Source organism: Bison bison, unplaced genomic scaffold (assembly GCF_000754665.1).
Source record: "Bison bison bison isolate TAMUID 2011002044 unplaced genomic scaffold, Bison_UMD1.0 scf7180017864286, whole genome shotgun sequence".
NCBI lineage: Eukaryota > Metazoa > Chordata > Mammalia > Artiodactyla > Bovidae > Bison > Bison bison.
The window spans coordinates 4,590,454-4,618,084 of record NW_011494858.1 but is presented as its reverse complement, the minus strand read 5'-3'; the positions used below and the strand labels follow the sequence as shown (position 1 = coordinate 4,618,084).

Here is a 27,631-nt window from a genome sequence, read left to right as displayed (position 1 = left end):
ATCTTCCCATGTGGCTCAGTCAGTAAAGAATCTGCCTGCAATGCAAGAGACCTGGGTTCAATCCCTGATTTGGGAAGATCCCCTGGAGGAGGGCATGGCAACCTACTCCAGTATTCTTGCCTGGAGAATCCCCAAGGACAGGGGAGCCTGGGAAGCTACAGTCCATGGAGTCACAAAGAGTTGGACATGACTGAGTACCTAAGCACACAAAAGTGTCATGCAGCTGGCATGGTGTGTACCTTGCCTTTGGAATCTGATCCCAGCCCTGTTCTCCCTCCCACTCACTGTTTGAAAATACCAAATAATTCTGTTTCTGCAGACATGTTCAGTTCTTTCCCTATGTGCCTCCTGCATGCTGCTCCCTCTACCTGGAATGACCACTTTACCTCCATTTGATTAGATTAGCAAAAATGTAAAGATTCATACTGTCCACCCTTGACTCGGGTGGGGAAAGTAATTTGGAAATAGCTATCAACATTTTTTAAAATGCTTTTTTGATGTAGTAATTCTACTGTTTGGACTCTATCCTAGAGGAATAGTTATATTATACCTACTGTCTTAGTCTGTTCAGGCTGCTATACTTCCCTGGTGGCCCTGGTAAAGAATCTGCCTGCCAGACCGGAGACCTAGGTTTGATCCCTGGGATGGGAACATCCCCTAGAGAAGAGAGTGGCTACCCGCTCGAATATTCTTGCCTGGGAAATCCCGTGGACAGTCTCTTTCATAACAACACTGATACCATGGGCTATGGCTCCATCTTCGTGATATGATCACTTCCCAAAGGCCCCCACCTTCAAGTAGCATCACACTGGGGATTAGGTTTCAACATATGAATCTGGAGAGAACACAAGCGTTCAATCTATAGCACATATGCAAGGAGGCATATATATTGGTTCTTCATTGCAGCACTGTTTTAATGGGTAAAATCAGATGCAAGCTACATGTTAAATAATAAAGAAGTTTAAAAATCGCTGTACAGCTTATCTACTCTATAGGACAGTGGGAACATTGCATGATTATTAAGAGCATTTAATAGTCTGTGCAACATTCAGAACAAAAAATATAGTCTATGGGAAACTTTATCATTAAGGTTATTAAGTAAAAAAGCATGCATCTACTGGTATGCAATAACAGCCCTCACTTCTGTTGAAAATAAATTTAAAATACAAAAGCATAGAATTGAATCTACACATATATCTGAATAAAAATAGGAAAAGCTCTGGGAGAAAAAAAAACATGGTACATCATTAATAGTCATTATTTCAGAAGCAATGGGTGTCGCTGGGAGAAGTTGAGAGTGGCTTATTACTTTTAGTCTGTATAATGATGTACCTTTACACTTCCATATAATTTCTGTGTATATATGGATTTACATGGGGAAAATGCTTAAACCTTAATATAAGCTGAAATAGGGAGAAAGATCTAATAGAATTGGAGAGAAGATAAACTGTGCATTAAAGAACAAAATTATCAATAGTCTTTATTTTTTCTGTTCTGAAAAATTTTGAAAATATAGCAAAATATCATAGATCAACAAGCACCGGCTGGAATTAACAGTTGTAGACGTATTGTCATATTTGCTTTGGATTTCTTTTAAATAAAGTCTGGCAGAAAAAGCTGGAGTTCCTTTGATTTCCTTTTTTACTCAGAGTTAATCTTCGTTATATGTTTGCTGTATACCATTGTGGCTCAGAATTTTATAATTTCACTGTGTATATATAGATTACGTGTATCTATGTCTATAGTTATTATGTTCTGGTAAACATTTAATTTACTGACAGTTTTTTTTTTTTCTCCTAAAAAAATTAAGGACTGTGAGTGTGAGTTGAGTTTTTCTAGGGACTGTACCAAAAAGTGGGATTGCTGATTTGCAAAGCATGCACACCTGTTTTGTTTTGTTTTCCCTCTAGATATTGCCAGATGTCTTTTCAAACTGGCTGTGTCAGTTTATATTCTCACTAGGGTATTTCATAGTTCCTATTTCTGAATCTCCTCAGCCAATTTCTGGTATTGCCATGCTTCAAATTTTGTTCTGTTCTGTAGATTATGAAATGTTAAGCTTATCACCAGTCCCTGAATGTTTTCTGAGCATCCAAGTCTGACAGGGCCCTTATGAGGGGGACACAGAGTCTTGATGAAGCCAGCGTCCTAAGGCACTTATTGCCTTTGAGTCATGAGATATTAGATAGCCCAGAACTAAATGCTGCAGTCACAGGACAGGCTGTGATGCCTATAGAAGTTGAGAAACCATTTCTACAGACTAAAGAGTTGATTAGAAGTTTTTAGGAGGTGAATGGGAGCCTTCTTTGACAAATGAGTAGGAAGAGAGGCGAAGAGACAGGTGGCATGGCTAAAATGAACGACATGCCAATTGTCCAACCATTTGTAATTGCCCTTGAAGCCTTAACCAGAAAGATATTAGTAGAACTTTCATCTTAAAGCTATTTAAAACTCATCACATATTTTTAAAAATATTTATTTAATTTTAATTGATTGATGATTGGTTTACAGTACTGGTTTGGTTTCTGTCATACATCAACATGAATTAACCATATGTGTACATACGTCCCCTCCCTCTTGAATCTCCCTCCTACCTCTCACCCATTGCCAACCCTCTAGGTTATTACAGAGCCCAGTTGGTGTTCCCTGAGTCATCCAGCAAGTTGCCATTGGCCATATATTTACATATGTTAGTGTATGTGCATCCATGCAGGCTTCCCCTGTGGCTCAGCTGGTAAAGAATGCACCTGCAATGCAGGAGACCCCAGTTCAATTCCTGGGTTGGGAAGATCTGCTGGAGAAGGGATAGGCTGCTCACTTGGGCTTCCCTTATGGCTCAGCTGCTTAAGAATCCACCTGCAATGCGGGAGACCTGGGTTCAATCCTTGGGTTGGAAGGATCCCCTGGAGAAGAGAAAGGCTACCCATTTCAGTATTCTGGCCTGGAGAATTCCATGGACTGTATAGTCAGTCCATGGGGTTGCTAAGAGTTGGACACAACTGAGCAACTTTCACATTCCTGCATCCATGCTGCTCTCTCCATTTATCTGACCCTCTGCCTCTTCTCCCCACCCTTGTCCATATGTCTGTTCTCTGTGTCTGCATCTCCGTTGCTGTTCTGTGAACAGATTTGTCAGTACCATCCTTCTGGATTCCATTATATATGCATTAATATACTGTTTGTGTTTTTCTTTCTGACTTACTTCACTCTGTATACTAGGCTGTAGGTTTATCCACCTCATTAGAACTGACTCAGATGAATCATCATCACCTATTTTAAACTCATCATTTTACCGAGGAACACGTTGAGGCTTAGAAAAATGAGGTCAGCCTCTCAGTTATCCAAGTGTCAACAATAAAATAAGCAGGGGATTTGTTGGGTTATTTAACGTGGACATCCAGTTGACCTTCAACATGACTAGATAATGCAGGAGTCCAAGTGATGCCCCATGTTTTCTTCCTCTGTTTTGCTCTGCTTGACTGTGGTTAGTTTTGTTCTTGGTAGGCTCCCTCCTTGTTGAGGCGAAGGTAGTCCCTAGCTAATATGTTTTTTGTCCCTTTACAGCTTATGTTTCTACTGAAAACAATGTATGCTCATTCCCTTTATTTCTATATGCTTCCCCAAAGATACTCAAACTCCTACCATCTGGCCAGATAGTTACCAAGGCTAGCCTTTCTGATGAAGTCAGAACCATTTCAGTGATGGCTAAACTAAAGTAAGGAAAGTTCCTAGGAGAAAGGAATGCAGAGCGTGCAAATATACTATGGCTACTACATAGTCTGTGTGATATGTTGGCTGTTTGACACACATGATTGTAGTCAGGAGTTTAAATAGACTATAGAGGATATTCAGTGTGCGGTTGTTGTGTCCACAGATCCATGATTGCAACAGTTTTTATAGCAATGATTACGTTCATTTCAACAAACACCTTCTGAGTACCTTGGGATTGCTTGTCAAATAATAAAAGATAGATAAATATGTGTCTGTCCCCCATGGCATTCCCAAACTTGGAAGTTTTAAGGGCAGGAGAGTTAGACGCATAAACGGTTGTAATGAGAAGAAAATGTGAGGGATATGCAAGGTGCTGAGACTGTTGTACAGTGAGGGAGACACCCTGGTATCACGGAAGACGTCACCATACAGGTGGTAGCTAAACATTTTATTTTGAGTGATAAATGGAGCAAAGAGTGGGATGCATTTCCAGGCAGAGGATGCCGGAGGAGCCAAAACAGAGAGATGGGAAACTGCAGAGGCACATGGTTTACTGAACTGCATCAGATTAGAGGATAGTCTCGGGGTTGGGGAGTAACCTGAGAGTTGGGGAAGGTGGAGATGAAGGAGTTGCCGATCCTACCATAGAGGATCCTAATGACTCTATGCTTCCTGTGGTAGGGAGTGAAAAGTACTGATTGTAAAGAAGCAGTCAGTCAGTCTGGTGTATGTCAAGGCCTGAAGCCTGAGCAACGTTTTATTTGTTTTTGTCTTTTAAATAGGAACATGGCCCTGGCACCAGTGGGTAGATGGAATTGCAGCAGGCAGACATTGAAGGCAGGGTAGGGCTAGGGTTTCTAAAACTGTCCTCTTGTGATGTAAAGATTGTTTGAATTGGGATGTGAGGAAGTAAAAAATGTAAATTGAAAGATGAACTTTGTTGAGGCAGAATAATTCTAATAGTCTAAGAAATGCTTCGTTTCTGGGTGATGAAGAGGAAGACCTTACTCATTGAATGAGAGAAATAGTCAGGAGGAAGCTCTCCACTGGGAGAGATGAATATGATACTTTCATTTTAGGTAATATGATATTGCAAATATAAAGTATTTTCATTTATATATGGATACTGTTTATAAATTTTTCAACGCTGTTTAAAGTACCTGGATGCTTTTCAATTTTGTAAGTCTACACAGGGAAAAATAATCACACTCCATTATTTTTTCACAGAGAAACAACTATTTTATATACTTTTCAAATAATTTTTAAGCATCTTGCTAATGAAATTAAATGTTCCTGGGAATATGACCGCTAGGTACTATTTCCTCATGACCCTAACCATAAATATAGTTCAGCATTTCCTCAAGTATTTTTCTTGGCATACTATAATCAGAGATGTTGCTACATACTATTGTGGAGAAGATTTTTAAATTATATATGCTTAGGAAACACTGAGTTAAGGAGGTTTCTGGAGTTAATGTAAGATTTTTCAGAGATTTTAGTGTACACTGTTAATGTATTTGCTGAGTTTGCAAGAGGAGGATGCATTTTTTTTCTGAAACTCCTTTGACAGTTTTTTTGAGGAACACTTGGAACTAACATTCTATAGCACACATTCAGAAATGCTGTGGTATTGGCCATTACCAACAAAATGAGAGAGTGTGAGTATGAGTAGCTACAAGTAGAATACAGAAATTAACATTTCGATATGAACCTGTTTTATCATACCAATTGTGCTTACACTGCTGTTCTTTAATATATGAAATCCATTGTTTTATTTTATATGGTTTTTTTTTTTTTGGCTTAAGTGAAAATACTCTGAGACTACAGTTGTAGGGAAATAGTATAAAGTCCTGAAGAGCCATCGAAGACCATGGGTTGGCTGCCTCTGCGCTGGAGTTGGTGATAGAATAAATCCACAAATGATTGCCTCCTTAGAATAAATTAGGGATAACATCTAAATTCCAAATGATTTTCTCCATTTTGTGACACATGCTTCAAGGCTCTTTTCTCCTGAATCCCTTGTCATTTCATATGTATTCAGAGAATTCATTTCAGCCCAGCCTACATTTCTGTTCTGTGCAAAGCACTGTCAAGAGTGCAAATTTATTTCAAGATTAGCTTCACATATATAATGTGCTCAATAAATATTTATTCAACTAATGGATTGTGTTATTCTTTAATGATCTAGTTCTGCAAAGAGGCATCTCAATTATGGGTCTGAATTCTTAACCATATTCTCTCCGAGGTCTTTATTCCTTCATTTTCATAGGGTAGCATTACCTGAACAAGACAACCAACAATGTCATCTTCTGTAACCTGGTTCTTTCATTATATTATTTGGAATTTACCCTAGGGGAGTCAATGTTACAGACAATATTAAATGAAGATGAAGCCAACATCTTATTCTTTTCTGGCATCTGGCTTTCCTTTATGTGTTTCCCTCAAGTGTTATATATTCACTTGTGGTATCCAAGGTTAGTTAAGTGGAAGAAACAACTCTATAGACAGAGAATTGGGGGTAGTCAAAAGAGCATGGGTGTTGGAATCAGAGTAGAAATTTGGATTTCAGCTGAATCACTTAGTTGTTATTTGACTACACTCTGAGTCTTAACCTCTCAGCCTCGGTTACATCTGTAAAACTAGGGATCATGCTTACATTTTATGGGGACTGTAAGGAATATAAATAATAGTGTGAAAGCCCAGTCACATTAGAGATGCTAAATAAATGGCATCTATAATAATAGATATTTTTAGCATCTTTTCTCTCTACTGAGTAAGTTATTTTCAGTATTAATCACATGTGAAAGGCTGTGGGAAAGGAATATATACACTTGCATATCTTCACTTATTTTTGCTAGTGAAACAAAAATGAAATTAAACAAATTTTTACCTGAGTAAGTTCTTTAAACTACAGAATATTTAATTTCTTTCCATTTGCCATCCTTTGTGTCTCTAGATGTTGGTTATTTTGGGACATAGTAGTTATCATAATTGTTGTTCAGTTGCTAAGTTGTGTCTGACTCTTTGCGACCTCATGGACTGCAGCATGCCAGGCTTCCCAGTCCTGCACTGTCTCCTGGAGTTTGCTCAAACTTATGTCCATTGCGGAGAAGGACATGGCAACCCACTCCAGTATTCTTGCCTAGAGAATCCTGTGGACAGAGGAGCCTGGTGGACTGCTGACCATGGGGTCACACAGAGTCGAACATGATTGAAGCGACTTAGCACGCATGCATTCATTGGAGAAGGAAATGGCAATCCACTCCAGTGTTCTTGCCTGGAGAATCCCAGGGATGGAGGAGCCTGGTGGGCTACTGTCTGTGGGGTCACACAGAGTTGGACACGACTGAAGCAACTTAGCAGCAGCAGCAGCAGCATGTCTATTGAGTCGATGATGCCATCCCACCATCTCATCCTGTCTCACCCCCTTCTCTTCCTGCCCTCAGTGTTTCCCAGCATCAGGGTCTTTCCAGTGAGTCGGCTGTTCGTATCAGGTGGCCAAAGTGTTGGAGCTTCAGCTTCAGTATCAGTCATTCCAATGAATATTCAGAGTTGATTTCCTTTCATAATAACTCATTATTATTATACATAGTAATAATAATTTATAATTGTTAAACACACAGAGTATGCCAGACACAATTCTAGGTGTTTTATGTATTCTAACTCATTAAATCTTCAGAATAATCCCCTATGAAATAGTGACCTTTGTTATCCATATTTTGTAGTTGTGAAGCTTGAGACCCATAGAAATGAAGTCTAAAGTCATAGAGCTAGTAAATGGTCTATCCTCAGCTGAACTCAGGCTAATTGGCTTCAGAAGCCAGAGTCTCGTTCATTGTACTGCGTTGCCTTTCCTAGTGTAGCCTGTCACGACATGCATACAATTGCTGGTATCCAGATACACATGTGGTATATCCTTCCCTTAATGTCTATAATCAAAGATGACCAGCTCACCTCATATTTTACTTTGAGGTCTTTAAAAATTATAATTTAGATTATATGCTTTAGCTTACATTTTTATAGGACTATTTCTAATTTTCATTATAGATACTATTCTAAAATAATACTGAGCAAACTTTTGTCCTTGTATTGATGTTTTGAAATTCTTGTCTCCTAAAACAAAAGGTCTGTTTAATGAACATGACTATAGGAATCACTGTAGTCTCTCTAGTGGTAGCTTCATTGTGTCCATAAAGTGGATAAAAGGTCTAAGTTCAAATGCCTGTTTATATTCCCCAAAGAATATAATTTTACATTGTTCAAGCCAATCAGAGATGCGTGTTTAGGTTTGGAGTCTCAAACTATTTCTCTAAATTTAAGAATTGTGCAACATATGTCACTTGGTAATTATTTCTTGCTTCAATATCCATACCTAGTAAAAGAATACTTGGGACTATGTTTCCAATTTTACCCTACAGACACATTGAATAATGAAAAGCATGTAGGTATTCTTTATAAAGAAATATGCACAATATCTTCCTTTTAAATGACTCATCTCTTGAATTAATTGGTTGTTCTTGTTTATTTTTGCATGTTTATATGGGGTTTGAAATCAGAGTAGAATTTAGATTTCAGCTGTTATCTCTTAGCTAGTTGACTACAGTGAGATTCTTAACCGCAGCCTCAGTTACACCTGCAAAACTTGGAATCAAACTTACATTTTCTAACTTAAATCTTTGTTATTTGTCATGTGTCAGTGCCCATTAAAAAACTTTCACTAGTGATCTAAGAGGTACTGTGAAATTTGAGATACTGTTCTCATCATCCAAATCAAATTTCAGACTTTCTGTAGGTCCTTTTTTGGTCTAATATTCTGTGTGCTGAGCTTCTTCAGATAATGTATATGTATGTAGGACTCTAACTTTCAAGTTTTTTTTTCCAATCATTTTCAGGGGTTCCAGACTAACAGTGTTGTTTCTCAGAGTAAGAAGTTAGTTTGCATTTACACCCAGGGCTGATTCATGTCAGTGTGTGGCAAAAACCACTACAATATTGTAAAGTAATTAGCCTCCAATTAAAATAAATAAATTAAGTAAAAAAAAAATAATGATGTACTCAATAAATGCTTAATATATTTGCCTTTCAAAAAAATAAAAAGTTAGTTTGGCTTTGACTTTCTAGGATAGTTTTTAATCATCTAGGTTACTGATTTATCAACTGGTATAAACTGCATGTCTGTGTGTTTAGGACTTATCCACAGTCCGTGGTAGAAATAGTTTTTTCTTCTCCACTAGTAGTGACTTGCCCATTGAATATGTAAACACATGCATAAGGCCAAGGGTACATTATTTGTTTTTCAGTATTTTCAAAAACATTTTTGGGAAGTATAACATATAAAATGAAATGACCAAATCCTAAGTAAACAATTAATTTCCACATAATGAACACTAATATTCTGTATAAAGAACTGAAACATTACTTCCATCTCAGAGGTCCACATAACTTCCTCTTAAAAATATATTCTTTAAAATTAAGACATTTTCTCCTGGCTCTCGACACTGAAAATACTTGAAGTATTATTAATTTATTTTAAAGAGTGAATATAAAATTGGTTCAGTTAATTTGTATTAATAGGACTTAGCACAATAACTGATGAATAATGCTGCTTAATAATCACTCCTTAAATCTGTTGAATTTTTAGACTTAACATTGTTTAGGATTACTTTTTTCAATGTTCCCCAAATTACAAAGCAAGATTTAAAAATGTTTTCGGGAAATAGCTTCATCTGAAATTTTTATGAAGAGATGCTTAGTAAAATAAAGTAGCTTAAGATTTGGATTACTTAATTATTGCCTTGTAAAGCATTATTACTTTTCTATGGAAAGGAATGATGTTTTCTTTGTCGTATCTAAATATCCTTCCAATTGCATTCCCCAGGTATTTTCTCTGGTTTTTAAAATTATTAAAATAGACCATCCATTCTCTGCACCAAGTGTGCACTATTAGTAAAATTTTATATGTTCTGTCAGCAATTTGATGTGATAAAGCAATGGTTTTTCTGTAGTTCACACAGCACTGGGGCTCTGCAAAGCACCTCTGGGGGTTCTTTGATGTCTAGACAGTTTAAATTATGCCTGCTCCCCTGCCTCCAAATTTCACCCCGTTCTGCTTCAGGGGTTGTGGGAAATGAAAACAAGCCAGAAGGGTTCCACAACCCTACAGTCTAGGGAGGAAGACAAACAAATAGAAGAAGCTGTATATCTATCCTGGCAGGTGTATAGGGAAGGGCCTAGTTACAGGGCATGGCAGAAAGAAAGGAACTGGGGGCAAATAGTGTCCTGATTGTTTATTTCTAATTATATTCCCAATATGGCGCTATCAATATATGAGCATTGTAGACAGAATGAAAACATTATGGAAGTGTAGGGAAGAAAGTGGAATTTACCTTTTACTCCAGTCCTGCAGAGTTTACAGCCAAATCTAAGAGTTTGGTGTGTTTCTTGTATGCTGTCTTATTTATTGAAATAGTGGGATGTAGAATTGCATTTTAAGCTGGAAAACTAACTCTTTTTTCCCTTTTTTCTTTGTTTTCTCTTTTTATAAATTGGGATATCGCAATTCTTCCAATTCATCCTTTTAGAAAGTAAGTAACTTTTGAAATTTTAGAGATTTTTGAATTAAAATGTTGATGTGTTATTATTTCATATACAATATACACAGGCACATAGTCTATTCCAGAATTTTTTGCTTTCAGATTCTGACTTAGGCAATTAACTCGCATTGTGAGCAAATATTTTTTAATTTAAAAATAAGGAATATTACATAGAAGATGTCGATGCTCTCTAAGAATACAGACTTTTAACACATACTTGCCTCATCTTTTTTCATACCCACAATAAGACATTGTGTTTTTTAATATATACAGATATATAAATATATATTTATATCTTTCTTAAAGCTGGTCTAGGTACACTTGCTGAATCTATTTTTTCTGAATATTAAAATAATGGAAATACATTAATGAGACTTTTATTTATTCTTGTTCAATGGCAGTTACTTAGGACATTCACTTTTTCAGGGGAAGCAGTCCACAATTTCTAGACTCTGTGGAAATGTTGAGAATGATAGCAATAAGTAAAGGGTATGAAAGATTTTTAAAATTCACTTTCCTATGGATATGCAGTGGATGAAAGTTACCTTTCTTTCTTAAGCACTTCCTCTTTCAATGCTAAAGTTTTACAGTTTTTAAATAAATGGGCCATTTAATTTGATTTTTTTTCTATGAAGAAATGCAATTGATATGTTTAAAACTAAGTGACTAAGTGACTAATCAGGCTGAGTAGTAAAATTTGCATTCAATTGCAAAATATTTTTAATTCTTCCAAAATGCAAATGTATAGTTTTAAAATAAAGTGGATTTCCTTTTTGTTTTGGGGAAAATTACAGTAGTCTTTGAGACTTTTGGATATCTGTGTCATGTGATTATAAATTATATATTTTAAAAATATTTCCACAGTAAATCTTGAATTTATTGAATTAATAAACAGTATAGTTTAATAATATATTCATATTCAACAGAGCTTATTATTTATATGAAACTGGGTATTATCACTTATGTTTGAAACAAGCATAGCCTTAAACAACTATTTAGTAGTCAGTTTATCTTCCACCATTATCTTTGGTTTACTGTACCTTTGAAAGAAAATGTAAATTATAGTGATATTAAATTAAGTTTATTCAGTATTTTTTAGTTGTCTTTAAATCTGTATTATTCTCTAAAATTCTAAATCTGAGTTCTTGAAATTGTGTGTATTAGGACCTTAGGAAAGAAGAACAGGAAGAATGTGTGTGAGGTTTGAAATGTGAACAATTAGTAGTATTAAGTATTTTTATATTTCAAAACCATCTACATTGTTTCATTTATATGTACAGAATTCTATTTTACTTGTAATGGTAACATTTTCTTGCCAGGTCCCTACAGAAAAATCTGTGTTTCTGACAGTTTCGCCAAATTAAAGCTCCACAAATCTGGTATAATAATTCCCAGCTTCAAATTGCCTGTGCTTTTTCTGAAGAGAATAATGATAAAAAAATATATTTTACAGTGTTCAGCGTAACATGTATAGCCTTGTTTATCTGAAATTTATTCATGGACAGCTATTTCTGGGAGATGAATGTATTTTACTTTATAAGGAATGCTTGGCTCACTTTACATATGAGCAGAACATCTTTTGTGAGGAAAAATAATGAAATGAGGTCTGTAGGCTTGTAGAAGCTTCGAGAGGAAAGCTATTACATAAACTCCCAGCTTTGTTTCCATGTGTACTTCGCTGTTCTGTGTTGTTCTGTGACCAAACTTATACTAGGGCGCTTGCTTCCTGTCAGACCAAATGGAAACGTACTGATGTGTTGGCATAGAGAAACTGTTTCCTAAATTAATAAAGTGTTCTTATTAGAATACTTATAAACCTTTATGACCATAGTGTGTATATATGCTGACTGGCTAGCAAGTGTGTTGTGGCAACTCAGCAAATTTGGCTTTTTTCATTTTATTGGTGAGCAGTCATAGTAAGCAAGAGATGGGACAATCTTGGTTTTTAGAACACTTTTAGTTTAGTCACATAAAAATATGTTTCTATCACAGCAATTCACTTCGAAACCTTGATATCCCAAAGGTTCTCTTGTCCAAGGATATCTTGGATTATATACCCAGAACCCCTAACTAGGTGAATGGGATGGGGAGTAGGGTTTCTAATCTGTATTGATTCAACCAAATATTGATCTTATAGCATATTAGGAAGTAAAGTATATATGGAAACATAAGTAAATGCAAGTAACAGTTCTACCTCTAAATTCTAGTATACAGAAATACCAGTTTACAAACAAAACACAAAAGAAGTTCTAAAGTTATCCCAGAAAATATATATGTATTATACATGTCATAAACATCTTTTTAATTATATGAATTCATTTCAGTGATGTTTGTACATATGTGTTTTGATATTTTAATCAATATTTAATACTGTTTAATTCCTTTAAAAAAAATCTGTTTTCACAGTTCAGTCACTTACTTTTTTACTGCAGAATATTATCATTAGCTGGGTAGGATTCCCAAACACATATTTTCTTTATTTGACAAATAAAGAGCTGAGGAAAGAATGTCACTGAAGGAGCACAGATATAGATTTTTATTTGGCCTTGTGAGAAGTGCAATCCCGTGAGTAACTTAAATACTTGTAATTTTAAATCAGTTCTTCCCTGGTTTCTTATTATTCTTTTGTTGCTTTTCAACCTATAGGATGGAGCTGTCCTTGAACTTGGTTTATTTGATCATTCAAGTGCAACCATCAACTTGTCTGTAATATTTAAAACCTGAGGCTTCATGGTATTATTTGCAAAATAACACCACATAAACGTTTGGCTTTGGTTTCTTTGAAATATAGTGTTGGTTGCTTTATGAATAAAAGCATAATTTCAATTCAGGAGACTTTTTGCCTGAAGCCTATAAGACAGATGCATCTGATTAACTTTGGCGAAACTGGACTGGCCTGTTATTGTAATGTAGATGTTTTCGGGGTTGGGAGGATATTTTAAAAAGGCAAGCAAGAGGGTCTTTTTTTTTTTTTCCCTAAGAGACTGAGAACGGTTTTGCCCCAGAAACTGCGTCTCAGACTGCTTCATTTTTTGCACACTTTTATTTTCTAGTGGAACTTCTCCATTAGCCTGTCTGAATGCAATGCTTCACACTAACACGCGAATCGGGGATGGAACATTCTTCAAAATCCCTGGGAAGTCAGGCCTCTATGCTCTCAAAGTAAGTTGGACTGTTCTGCATATTATGTCTGTTATTACTATGTATCATTCCTTTATTCAGACATGTGAAGGTAAACAAAATTAGATTTGGGTGAGGGATAGAATGATCCCTTTGCCTTTTAAATGTTTTCAGATGTCTTAAAAATGATTTCATATTAAGAATAAACAATGACATTCTTCTTTAAAGAAAGCATATCTGTGGTTTCACTCTAACATATAGTAATGGAAAATGGTTGTGGCTTCCTTGAAATTCTTGATTCTTAAAAATTTACATGGAGGACCGCCATGGTTCATCAGCCAAAAGTTTTAAGATGATCACAGTTGCCAAAAAACTATTTGACTTGATGATTACACATTGATATACCGGCTTCACACCTGTATGTCTGTCTTTTATAAAAATAAGAAATGTACCCATTCCTCTTGAAAATTTGCTGTTTTAAATGTTATTCAGATTTGAAAGAAACAGTGATCTCTGGGAAGTTTTAATAAAAGCTTTTACTCATATGAGAAGAACAGAGAAATTAAAAGCTTCAGATAACCAAGTCTTAATGATTTTAGTGTAATTTCCATTTACATCTGGAATGGAAATGCCATGTAAGATGCCAAATTCCAGAGGACAAAAGCTGATACAAATGGCTGCATAACTTAGAACATGCAAAATCAGTGTATTTTCTTATAAATTAAAAAAAGTATCAGCTTTAGTAAATGAGGGGTTACGTTTAAAATTCATTAATTTCCTTTGAGAAGTTTCTTCTGTTTTATTTTCAATGGTAAAAGTTATACCTGGCAAAGAAGTGGGGATTCTTTCTCAGCTCTTAAGCATCAGGCTCTTATTCTGTGTATGTGTTTCAGAAAATAATACAGGTTAATCAAATGACTTGTATTATTTATTATTTTTTGTAGCTACTTGGGGATTAATTTATGGTTACATCCAAGTTGTAAAGCCATTTTCTAAAATGACAGTAGAATTGAGAAAAACAGAAACAACATACGGCAAAAAGAAACTTTGTCTTTTGTGTAGATTTTAAAGGTTATCTCCCCCCAAAATCAACTATGGCAGTGTGCTTTTCCCAGTAATCCACCCCCCTCCAAGGAGTGGTTTTACATAAAAAATAAATCAGTAATGCAATTTAAAATCACAAGTAACTTTGATAATTCCTTAGGGCTCTGGAAGTATTTTGAGTGTTTTCCGTTGCTAATACATCTTCATAAATCATTATTTTTAAAATAATATAGAAAGAGGAGTCGTCATGCTCAGCTGATGGAACTTTGGATTTAGGCTGTGAGTCTGAACTGGATGGCTCAGAGATGGCGGAGGCCAATGCCAATGGGGAAGGAAATGGAGGTAAGTGTGGCAGATACCAAGATAGAAATCCTGTTCTCTTAAAGGTTGTGTAGAGTTCCAATAACTTGCTAAATTGAGTTCCCTACCAGTATTGATACAATTTTAAGTTTTGCCACCATTTATCAGTAAACAATTTTAAAGGTTAGCACCTAAGAAAAGTATTCAGTTGTTTGCTTTTTGTTTTATTTTGCTTTTTAATAGTATGGATTTCCCTGCATAGTACTCTTGAGTGTTATCATTATATTTCTTGTGCAAGGTGAGAGACTTACTGCCGTTTGCTGTGGTTTTATCCTTATGTGAGGCTTGAGATGGCTGATGTTTGGTTTCTGATTGTGCTGATTTTTCCTGTGAACTCAAGTAGTTTTATAATAACTTTGTTCCTAGGTTTGTCTTTAATAAATTAAGCTTAATGTTAACATTCCTCACAGTGAAACAGGGACCAAATGAGTTATATTCTTATGAAATGCTTTTGAAAAGTGAACAACCCTTCTGGAATTCTAAGGGGGCATTTTCCACTTGAATTCTGTCCATGTGGATTCATTTTTAACTTTCTCAAGACATTTGCATTATAATCTGTTGGTGTATGTAATTTCTGTACTGCAGTTTTGGCAAACCTTTGCTCCACAAAAGCTGCTGTTCTTTTCTATTTTTTTAACCTAACTCACTGGTCCCCCAAGTGGACCCAGATCATGATTTGAGAGGAAGACTGTGTCATTAAAGTCTGTGTTGGTGGACTCATAGAAATCAGTAAATTACCGTTAAACAAACAAACCTTAAAGGATCCTTGCAGAAATATCGTATTTCAGTAATAGCCCAAAGCCATTCATTTCATTAATGGTCTTAGGAGTCCCTTTGTATTCTGACTAGCCACTCCTGCCCTTTAAACTGGTGTCTTTCTGATAGTCCCCTAGAGGCTGATTTTGCTCCAGCGCCATCTGACCTGTAGCCAAGGTGCTGAATTATTATAGGAAACACAGATTCTTGTCTTAGTAAAATGACTGAAATCAGCTTTGTAGACTCTTTTTTTTTTAGACCAGCTTTCATTTAATTTGATGTCCTTATTCCTCCTGCACCTTTTGAAAACTCAGCTAACCTCCCCCCCACCACCACTATTATGGTAGTGCTGTGAACTTTGGCAGGTCCTTGTGTTTAGAAAGAGAACAGAGCAGACATGCATGACAATTTCTGGGTTTCTGGAAGGGCTAGTGAATGGGGCACACCCTTCTCCTTCAGTAGCTGAATGGGAATCTTATTGGGTCCTCTTGCTGTACTGCATGCTTGCATGAACACTTGCATCCTCCCTGTCTCTCCCACCTACTTTCTGTTAATGTATATCAACATGTATATTGAGTTTCTGCTATGTGCCGAGTGCTGTCCTCAACATTATAGTTGTTGCAGTTAAAAAGAGGAACAAAAAGAGACCTCTCATGGATTTTATATTGGTAGAGAGACAGACAATAAGCAAGATAAGTATGTGAACTTTACAGCTTATTTAGTGCTGACAAGTGTTATGGGGCAAAATCAATTAAATAATGAGATAAGAATGAGAGAGAAGTACATCTGAGAAAAGACCCAAGGGAATGAGGGAACAGGCATTTGATGGGAGAGAGTTCTAGACAGAAGCAGCAGCAATTATAAAGGCCTTAAAGCAGGAGAGTGCCTGGAATGTTCCAGAAACATTAGGCCAGTGTGGTTGGAGTCCAGAGTGAGCAAGGGAGAAGATGGTAAGATACAGTTGCAGAGAAGTTTTGGAGTGCCATGACACAAAATTTTGTTTTGAGTGAGATGTTAAACCACTGCAGGGTTTTGAGCTAGAAGGACAATGATCTCAGGCCTTAGTAGGATCACTAAGTACAAAAATACATATATAAGAGAACAAGAACAAAAACGGGGAGACAAGTTAGAAAGGTTTGGTGTAATCTAGATAAGAGATGATGGGAGTTTGAATAACAGGAGTAGCAATGAATATGATGAAAAGTAATTGAATTCTAGGGTAGACCCAATAGGAACTGCTGAAATTAGTGTAGTTATGAGATAAAGAGGAGAAGGCAGTGGCACCCCACTCCAGTACTCTTGCCTGGAAAATCCCATGGACGGGGGAGCCTGGTAGGCTGCAGTCCATGGGGTCGCTAAGAGTCAGACATGACTGAGCGACTTCACTTTCACTTTTCACTTTCATGCATTGGAGAAGGAAATGGCAACCCACTCCAGTGTTCTTACCTGGAGAATCCCAGGGACGGGGGGAGCCTGGTGGGCTGCTGTCCATGGGGTCACACAGAGTCGGACACGACTGAAGTGACTTAGCAGCAGCAGCATGAGGTAAAGAAAGGAGTTGGAGATGACTTCAGAGTTTTGAGTGCCAGCAAGTAGAACTATTTTCTTTAACTTAGATGGAATACTTGCAAGAGTTTGGGGTGGGGGATGTTGGCAAAGGAGCTCAGCGTAAGACATATTAAACATGAAGTTAATTTTCAGCATCCAAGTGAATATGTTACATAACTGGACTTATCTGTCTTAGATTAATGGGAAAGGCTTTGCTGGAAATATACATTTGAAAGTGGTCAGTTTATAGATGAGGTTTAAAGATAAGAAACTGGATGAAATCACCAAGAAATTGAAGGCAGATAGAAAAGAGGAGAGGCTCAAAGACTGAGCTTAGGGTACTTGAAATTTAAGAGGTAGGAGAGATTATAGGAACCAGCAAATGAGACAGAGGATAAGTGGACGGACAACTTATGTTGTCTGTTCTGAAAACAAAGTGAAGAAAGTGTGTCTGGGGAGGATGTAACTCAAATGTGTCAATTGCTCTCTATGTGTCAACTTAAAATGAAGGCCGAGAAGAAAACATTGGATTTAGTTTTGTGAGGTTATTGACAATGACTGTTTTTATCATACGGTAAGACCACAAGCACGAATGGAGTAATGTTCAAGAGAATGGGAGAACAAAAATTGGGAGACCCCGAGTGTAGTCAGTTCTTTCAAGAATTTTTGAGATAAAGGGAAGGAGTGAAATGGGGAAATGGCTGCAAGAGAAAGTGGAAGAAAGGAAAGTTTTCTGAATATGAGAGATAAATGTGAGAACAATCATATACTGCTGGGAAGAAATCCAGTTGAAGAGGTTTCGATGAGCAAGGTGTCCCGTTGCCATGTATGTGATTGGATGAGAGGGAAGGAGATTAAACAGATGAAGAGATTGGCACTCTTCAGGAGTATTGACTGGTGCTGTAAGAAAGCAATAGGAAAAATGAGGGTGCTGGATAGAAATGAAGGTAGGTGAGTATGTGGGGAGGGGCTGCACAAGTTCACTTCCTAATGCTCCATTTTTCTTAGTGAAATAGGAAATAAGTTCTTCAGCCACGGGTGAAGATGGAGAGGTAGCTCTGTAGATCTAAGGAGAAGATAGAAAAAATGTTTGTCTTGGGTCTGACATCATTAAGGACAGTTCTGAGATGGCTGATCCTGAATTTAATGTGAGAACAGCCAGCGTGTTTGTGCATTTTTCTCCGGTCATGTTCATGACCACTCTGTGAGTGCAGAGTAGACAACGATGTTGAAAGGGACCAGAGCTGGGGTTTTTCCAGGGGTGAATGATGAAGCCAGAGAGGGACGCAGGAATTGAGGGTGCATGACGTGGAGCATTAAGATCATCTCTGTGGAATTTAAACTGATTGTGGAGGTTGAACAAAAGCACATTTGTGTGAGGAACGGCATGAAGGAGGGGGTGGAGGTCTCTTTAGGGAAGAAGAATTGTTTGATTTGGTGTTGAAGAGGAAATGAGTTAGAAGGGTAGGTGCTGTAAGAGTGGGATATATGAAATTGAGGTTATAGTTGTTGTCGTTCAGTTGCTAAATCATGTCTAACTCTTTGCTACCCAACAGTAGCCCGCCAAGCTCCTCTGTCCATGGGATTTCCCAGTCAAGAATGCTGGAGTGGGTTGCCATTTCCTTCTCCAAGGGATCTTCCCAACTCAGGGATCGAATCCCCATCTCCTGCATTGGCAGGCAGATTCTTTACCCCTGAGCCACCAGGGAAGCCCCTGAACTTGAAGTTAGGGTGGATTATGGGAGGTGTGTCTGAGCTGAGAAGAAAGAGGGAGGGGAGGTTGAAGGCTGTTACGAATGGTTAGGTAGTGTGGGCCCTCTTCAGAGTTCCTGGCCAAGGTGAGCGTCAGTGACTGAAATTGAGCAGCCCTTCCTTTGCCCAACTTCCTGTCATGAGATGGAGCAGGGTCAACGTGGAGGAAATATTGTCTTTTCTTACCCGAACAAGGATGTTGTAAAGGCTGGTGGTAGCCCTTCCATGAAATGGTAGAGAATCATCTGTGTGGATATTGAAACAGACAGTTAGGATAGAACTAGCATTGAAAGGGTGTGATATTTAGGAGCTAAAATCTTCCAGAGATGAAAGGGAGTAACCCAGGAGTTGGTAGATAATTACAGTAAGGAGGAACAGTCTGTTGACGACCGACTGTTGGAGATACAATGCTGGAGGCGTTTAAGGAGCAGGAAGGAGCATAGAGGTCACATGTCCCATTTTCAGGCCCAGCAATACAAGATGTGTGAGAAAGACACAGGCTGCTACCTGAGAAGGTTCCAGGGGAAGTAGTGTCCATGGGCCAGGGCCAGGTCAATCAGATTTTGCTAATGACTAATCCTAAATTTCAGAAGAAAGAGTGGGAGGGTTTTAGTGGCTCTGAAGGGGTCCAGGGCAGGGTGAAAGCACTTAGGCAATAATTAAACCACAACAGGGATAAGCAAACTCCCCTAATTTGAAATGTGAATGAGTACTTCACCAAAGAGCACATACCCACACATCTCCAGCTAATGGGGACCAAAACTGGATTTCCTGGTCTCTCCTTTGAAGTTGTACTAACGAAATTGCTCTGAGAAATCACTGAAAGAATGGTAAATAGCTTATTTCCTTGAGTGTTCCTTGACTTGCCCACTTTTACATCTTATTGCAAACCACAATTGCTTCTTGTAGAACGAGTGTGTTCCCTATCTATATGAATACCATATACTTCTGTGTACAGTCCGTTAACCCCAGGATAGATTTTCAAACCTTGATACTGAAAATATGTTGAGTGCTCACAACGCCTATCCTTTGTGAACTGTGTACATGTAGACTGATCAATGCTGACAGCACTCCTGTGAGCTAGTCAGACTTCCTAGGCTCTGTTGCTGTATTTTATTGAATTTTTCTATTTTTGATTTTTATTTTGTTTATATTTTTAATTTAATTTTTAATTTTTTTTTTTTTTACCAGTAAGAAAACAGACTTAGAGGTTCAGTGCTTCATTCGGGTGGCATGCTCAGGTTGATGTGAGTGACCCCAAAAACCAGGCTCTGACCACTCTGCGACCCTGCCTGGAACCTTAGGGAACACTCTTAGCCCGGGAGTCACTGGTGCAGTTTAGCTTTTCAACAGTTGTCCAACTCTGTTCTGATGCTAAACTTGAGAATTTGACAAGGAGGAACCACCGGCTTATCCAAATGAAGGAGTGGGCTACCACATGATTTCTTACAAATCAGTAATAAATGCCATGAACCTGAACTGGTTTAGATGATTTCCTTACTTACTCTATTTCTAATAGGCGTTTGAACCAGCAGTTAGAACGGATATAATTTCCACACTTCTTACAGCTGTACAAATACGCTTTGAAAATATAATGAGAGAGGGAAGGTGGGGAAGTGTGGGGTTGTGGGGGCCATGAGGGAGAGGGCAGGGGGAGAGGAGGGTCCCACCATCTGCTTTTTAAATCTTTATTCTCTTCTCCTTTTCCCATTCCTCCTTTGGGATATGAAAGAGTGAATAGTATTGAAGTGAATAATAACTATCAATTGGTAAGATACCCTTGTGACAGTCCTGAGCCTCTGCTACCATAGAGTTATTTCAGATGAACAGAGATTAGTTGACATGTGTTACACCACTAAAGGGAAACTCAGAAAAGTATTTGAAAAGAAAGCGCTTTACAAAAGCTGGTAACCGGAAAGAAGTCTTGTAGCTTGATTCCAGTGACATGTGAATCTGTAGATAAAGATAATAACAGTAACACTTTTGCTTTCTACTTGCAGTCCGTTGGCCAGCAAAACAGATTTGTTTTTAAATGATAGACACTTCGCCAAGGTATTTTGTTTTAAAGTCTGGTTTGTTTTTTTTACACTATGGCAAAGGTAATATATTCTCAATTCTAGAATTAACAAGACACAAAACTAGAGCTGTGCATTAGGTTTCTTTGACTCCTAAACAGTTTTTCAAGTTAAAAAGAATTAGAGACTCAAGAAAGTAAACTCTTCACATTTTACAGGCTTAGCTCAAGAGGTGAAAGAGTGATTTAGGAGAATCACTTGATATATACATCTTTGTTGACAACCCATGACCATTTATGTCTGTATAAGTATAGATCTGTGTCACCCAAAGAAAATATTTAGAATTTTGTGGACTATTTAGTCTGAGATTTATGCTTATGTTTGTGTCTGAATTGCTTTCTGAACATAATACATTTGTATATTATGAGTTTGCTTACACATATTAAGTTGACTTACAGTACATGGCTGGCTGTGGAAACCATACATATTTTATAGAAATGATACCATCAGTAGATCATCTTCACCTCCTTTCCCTTCTGTTTATAAATTGTTATTAACAAGATAAAAAATGAGCTTCTGTTTTTGTGGCCCTAATATATTTCATGTTTAAAATCCAAAGCAGCCGTCCTATTTAATCTTTTAAAATAAGGAAACTGGAGAATGTACAATTTTCATCCATAGAGATCAAAAAAGGTTTGGCTTGTTATTAACCCTAATGGCTTTCAGGGAGGAAGCAGCACTCTAGCTGGAGAATTAGTATTTTCAAAGTCTCTATTTAAGGAAAAAGATTATAGAGAACACACATCCTATGTTTTAGTCCTCAGATCCCGGGGTGAATAATGATTCCAGCGTTCGCAGAATTTTATGTGGTCCCTTTTCATTATTCCTTATGGCCAGTTTTATAAGCGGGTTTCTGATTGTATGATTCTTGGCAGAGTCATGTTAACTTAATGAAACATTATTCAGCTCACTCTTTGTTTGCGTTGGCTCAGAGGCCACAGTTTGAGGGGCCTTTTTTTCAAAAGTGAAAAGTGCTTTAAAATGGCCTGAAGTGTGTGGATAGGATCTCAGTTGAGACATCAATTACAGCCAGATGAGCAGCTTCCTGGAGGAAGGGAGAAGGGTACTAATGAAGGTTCGGCGCCCTCTGGGAGTAGTCACACTGACAGTTTATCCCTGGCAGTTTTATTCAAGGGGTGGGAAAGGAGAATGTGTGCACCCTGGAGCTGTGAAGTTCAAGTAACTTTTGAAGAGGTCGCCCAGCAATTGGGTGTCTCTGCTTGCGGTGGTATTGGTCTGGAGTTGCTGGGCTTTTTTCGGGAGCTTGTCTGTGACTGCTCACATGTGATTTTACATCAGATGACACATGAGCCGCCTTTGTGTTCATCATCCATCTCTCCCTGACAGCCATTCCTGAGAATCTTATAGGAGGGAAGGAATTCTTTCAGTGACTATGTCAGGTCCCCTGATTTTTCTCAGGTTGAGCGAATTTGTCTTTTATCCAACGTCTGCATTATCGTTAACAGCTTTGTTGGCTCCTAGAGACACCTGTTCTACATTGGTGGCCCAGGGAAACTTAAGTATGTGAAAATGTTGTTTTAGTTACACATGGAAGAAAAACAGAGGAAAAAGAGTACTCTTCACAGTCAGAAATGACCATTGGCAGGATAGAAAACTTCCTCTGCCCACTCTTTCTCATTCTCCTTTCTTTCATCCCAGCCCACAGCCTTCACAGTTCAGGGGAAGTATGAGGGACTTCAGAGGTTCACACAGGCCTGGATCCTCTCTCATGTCAGCTTTTTTACTTAAACCAGTCAATTCAAGTAGACATTATTCTAATAGTAAATGCCCAGAGGGATGGGAATCCCACAGTCTTCTTTATATTTGTGTCTCTGTGTTTTTGATAACCTTTACAGTCAAGAATTTTTTCCTTATGCTGAAATCTCTGGAGCTTTTAATTAAACCAGTTTTCTCCTCCCCACCCCCCCACCTCTGATGATGGAGAACAGCTGGGCATCATCTTAACTCCCACCCCCTTCATCTTAACTTCTCCAAATAACTTATCCCAGCTCTTTCAAACATGACTTATAGATACTATTTTCCATTTCTTTTACCCATTAGGGACCTCTTTTTCTTACATATTTCCCCTTGAACCCTGAACTTTGTTCTTGTGTAAATGGATTTTGGTCAATTTTAACAGTCCAAGAGTCATGGAGTTAAAAAAAAAGTTTTTAAGTGTAGATAAAGTGACCCATTTAAGTGTACTTTCCCCTCTTTTCTTGTTCAAGGAGAGAAATATTTCATAATATAGAGATAAAGATTGGAAATAGAGTACGATCTCATGATAAAAGTGAAGTCCCTCTCAAATAAAACCAAAATTAAATGTATTCTCCCAATTACTCATCCCAAAGAGTCAGATTTCTTCTTGATTGATGTAGTTTGTGATTGATAGAGAGGAACAAAGAATCCATGCTTTTAAAATGAAGTACTTTTTTCAGTCATGTCAGATAATCCATCCTTTCTTTTTTCTCTAAAGTGACAGTGTATAACCATTTCTCAAACAGTTAACCATCTGTTTGTCTAACTCCTTTTCTTATTCACTGGAGTTATGCTTTATATGTTGAAGTATGAAGTCATTAGTAGTGCCCATGAATGAAGCACTTATCCTTGGCCTATACCAACCTTTTAATGATATTCTTTCTGGCTGCTTTTTTCTATTTCTCATTTTCTAGATGGGTTGCTGTATTTCGGAGCAGATGTTTCAGGAACTTGCTGCCATGTAGATCACAGGTGTTGTGGGTATAAGAGAAATAGCTTCTAATTACCCCCCCACACACAAAAAGCAGCTTATTGTGTTATTTTCCATAATTCTAAGGGGATTCTGTATCGGTTCTATGATAGGAGGGATTAGGTGGTTAAAGGCTGGTACCTATAGGATATGTTGGAAAAGGAAATGGCAACGCACTCCAGTATTCTTGCCTGGAAAATCCCATGGACAGAGGACCCTGGTAGGCTACAGTCCATGGGGTCTCAAAGAGTCAGACACAACTGAGCGACTTAACTTTATAGGATGTGTATGCTTTTTCTATTAAATATTATTATTTCTGGTTTTGTTTCTCTTATCTGAGTTTCTTGTCTAGATATGCTATGCTAAGTCACTTCAGTCGTGTCCGACTCTGTGCGACCCTAGAGATGGCAGCCCACCAGGCTCCTCCATCCATGGGATTTTCCAGGCAAGAGTACTGGAGTGGGGTGCCATTGCCTTCTCCATGTCTAGATATACAGAGGTACTAATCCAACTAAAATGTCCTGGTGATAAATTGAGTTCTGGTTAGGAGGGATTCCTATACCTTCAGTGAGTAAACTATTCTTCCTAGTTACTTAGTGGAAATTCATTGTCTGGTCTGATACAAACCAATGTGTTTGTGAACTATTTGAGGACATTGCAATGTAGTTGCAATACATCTAGGACTGGGATATCAGATGACTGTCATTTGTAGTGTGTGATATATGCCACCCAAATCATTAATGTGTCTGGCATGATTACATCTTGTGGAGCACGTTCTTACTGATATACATGACTGGTATAATCATGAATCATCTGATTCGTTCTTCCTCCTAGTTTATTTTTGCTCTCTTTTCTGCAGACCTCTTCTGACCAAGAAAAGGGCTTATTGACCTAATAGAGCAGACTATATAGTAAAATTTTTAGTTTGTTACTGTTGTTGTTCGGTTGCTTAGTTGTGTCCTACTCTTTGGGACCCCATTGACACACCAGCCTCCTCTCTTCTCCACTGTCTTCAGAAGTTTGCTCAAACTCATGTCCATTGAATCGGTGATGCTGTCTAACCATCTTTGCCGCTCCTTTCTCCTTTTGTCAATATTCCCCAGCATCAGAGTCTTTTCCAATGAATCAGCTCTTCGTGTCAGGTGGCCAAAATACTGGAGCTTCAACATCAGCTTTTCTAATGAATATTCAGGGTTAATTTCCTTCAGGATTGACTGGTTTGATCTCCTTGCAGTCCAAGGGACTCTTCAGAGTCTTCTCCAGCCCCACAGTATGAAGCATCAGTTCTGCAGTGCTCAGCCTTATTCATGGTGCAGCTCTCACATCTGTACGTGACTATTGGGAAAACCATAGCTTTGACTATACGGACATTGGTCAGCAAAATGATGTCTCTGCTTTTTAATACACTGTGTAAGTTCGTCGTAGCTTTCCTTCCAAGGAACAAACATCTTTTAATTTCATGACTGAAGTCACCATCCAAGTTATATTAGTTGTATTTTATTCATAGAGCTGCTGCTCCTACTGCTTAGTTGCTTCAGTCATGTCCGACTCTGTGCGACCCCATAGACGGCAGCCCACCAGGCTCCTGTCCCTGGGATTCTCCAGGCAAGAACACTGGAGTGGGTTGCCATTTCCTTCTCCAATGCATGAAAGTGAAAAGTGAAAGTGAAGTCGCTCAGTTGTGTCCAACTCTTAGCGATCCCATGGACTGCAGCCTACCAGGCTCCTCCGTCCATGGGATTCTCCAGGCAAGAGTACTCGAGTGGGGTGCCATGTTGTTCAAATACTATCTAATACCAGTACTTACAATGTTTAGATACTGTCTCCCTTGAAAGTCTTAGGGGAAAATTGCTGTTTCCATTATTTTATTGCTATTATTTTTCTGTTTAATTGTTCACCTCTTGTACCCTTTGGATGTTTTCTTATAATGCAACAAGGGAAATTGTTTAAATCTAGATACCTAAACATATCTTGGAATAAGGACTGCTCTGAGAGGAGTGGTTCTCCTCAGTCTGGATCCAAAAAGGATTAAGGAGTTGCCTTTTTCCTGAAAGAAATGGAGTCCTGGAAATATTTAGTTGAGATCAGATGATTTTGTCTGGTTGTCATTAAGTTGTCTTCAACAGGTTTTGGCATGTATTTTGCTGCTGTTTATATCCAGAGTATCTGATATGCACAATTTCAAATGTAAGTGTGATACATAAAACATAGCACAGTCCAAACATAAACTTTTGGGGTTATTTGCCAATCTGGGGATAATTTTGAATTACCCACTTATTGATACTTTAAAACAAATTGTAGTTATCACTGCTAGGTCTTCATAGGGTTGATTTTTCTCAGGCAGAATTAATAGTTCTAACCTTTTTTTTTTAATCATTCATTATTTTTGGCTGTGCTGGGTCTTCATTGCTGTGAGGGCTTTTGTCTAGTTGCAGTGGGTGGGGGCTGTGCTCTAGTTGCCATGTGCAGGCTTCTCTTTGTGGTGACTCCTCCTTTCGTGGTTCCCGGCTCCAGAGCACAGGCTCGGTATTTATGGTGCATGGGCCCAGTTGCTCTGTGGCATGTGGGATCTCACCAGATCAGGGATAGAACCCATGCCTCCTGCATTGGCAGGCGGATTTTTTTTTAACCACTGAGCCACCAGGGAAGCCCTATACCATTGTTTTATGAAAAAAGTACTTTTAAGAAACCTTAAGGGCTCAAAGTTAGGTCTTAGGTCTTAGTCACTGTTAAACCCCTGCATTTTATACAGTCCTTGGCATGAAGGTGTTTAATAAAAGTGTTGCAATTGAATAAATGATTAATAAATAAACAATTAAGATCCAGCCCTCTTTTGAAATTGAATTCTAACAATGTGCCACATTCAGTTTCAGTTTCAGTTCAGTCGCTCAGTCGTGTCAGGCTCTTTGCGACCCCATGAACCGCAGCACGCCAGGTCTCCCTGTCCATCACCAACTCCTGGAGGCCACCCAAACCCATGTCCATTGAGTCGGTGATGCCATCCAACCATCTTATCCTCAGTCGCCCCTTCTCCTCCTGCCCTCAATCTTTCCCAGCGTCAGGGTCTTTTCAAATGAGTCAGCTCTTTGCATCAGGTGGCCAAAGTATTGGAGTTTCAGCTTCAGTATCAGTCCTTCCAATGAATATTCAGGACTGATTTCCTTTAGAATGGACTGGTAGGATATCCTTGCAGTCCAAGGGACTCTCAAGAGTCTTCTCCAACACCGCAGTTCCACATTATTAATCCTCATATACTGTGTGCTATTTGATTTAAATTTCTGTAGTTTAGAAGAACTCTGCTAAGCCTATAGTATATACAGGATCATTTTGATGGAAAACTTTTGATTTGAGAGTGTCTGTCTGTTGAGAAAATTGAAACGAAGTAGTTAGAAGAAGAACTGAAAGAAATGAAATCAATCAAGGAATGCTCCTTTCCCTGCCTTCATTAGCCCTTTGAACTCTGGTTACTGCAGGTAGACAGTCACTTCGTGTATAGATGAATAAGACATATGACGATAAATATCTTTGTTGCGTTGACTCTCATGTGCCCACATCCTGGGCTATTTTGTGGTTCTGCCCCCACACGGCTCCTGACATTTCAAGTAAGCATTGTCATTTCTAATTTTGACTTTTCAGTGATACTTATTTTTATTTCACCACACAAAACCTCCAGACTGTGACTTTCCTCTTAAAATATGTCAACGAGTAAGGACGGCAAAAGGAAATGTATCTACATTTAGTGGCAGGTCGTAGGGCTTCCCAGGTGGCTCAGATGTTAAAGAATCTGCCCACAATGCAGGAAACCTGGGTTCCATCCCTGGGTTGGGAAGATCCCCTGGAGAATGGAATGGCAACTCACTCCAGTATCATTGTCTGAAGAATTCCATGGACAGAGGAGCCTGATGGGCTCCAGTCCACGGGGTCCCAAAGAGATCGGAAGAGCA

At 38.2% G+C, this 27,631-nt stretch overlaps 1 protein-coding gene across 1 annotated transcript in view; it reads left to right on the top strand.

Annotated features, from left to right (window-relative positions):
• Positions 1-27,631, top strand: part of ASXL3 (additional sex combs like transcriptional regulator 3) — a 163,359-nt gene that overhangs the window by 27,440 nt on the left and 108,288 nt on the right. Inside the window, exons 3-4 of the mRNA XM_010849786.1 lie at positions 13,358-13,466; positions 14,702-14,810. Coding sequence (XP_010848088.1) covers positions 13,358-13,466; positions 14,702-14,810 — 218 coding nt within the window. The remainder of the gene's footprint in view (positions 1-13,357; positions 13,467-14,701; positions 14,811-27,631) is intronic.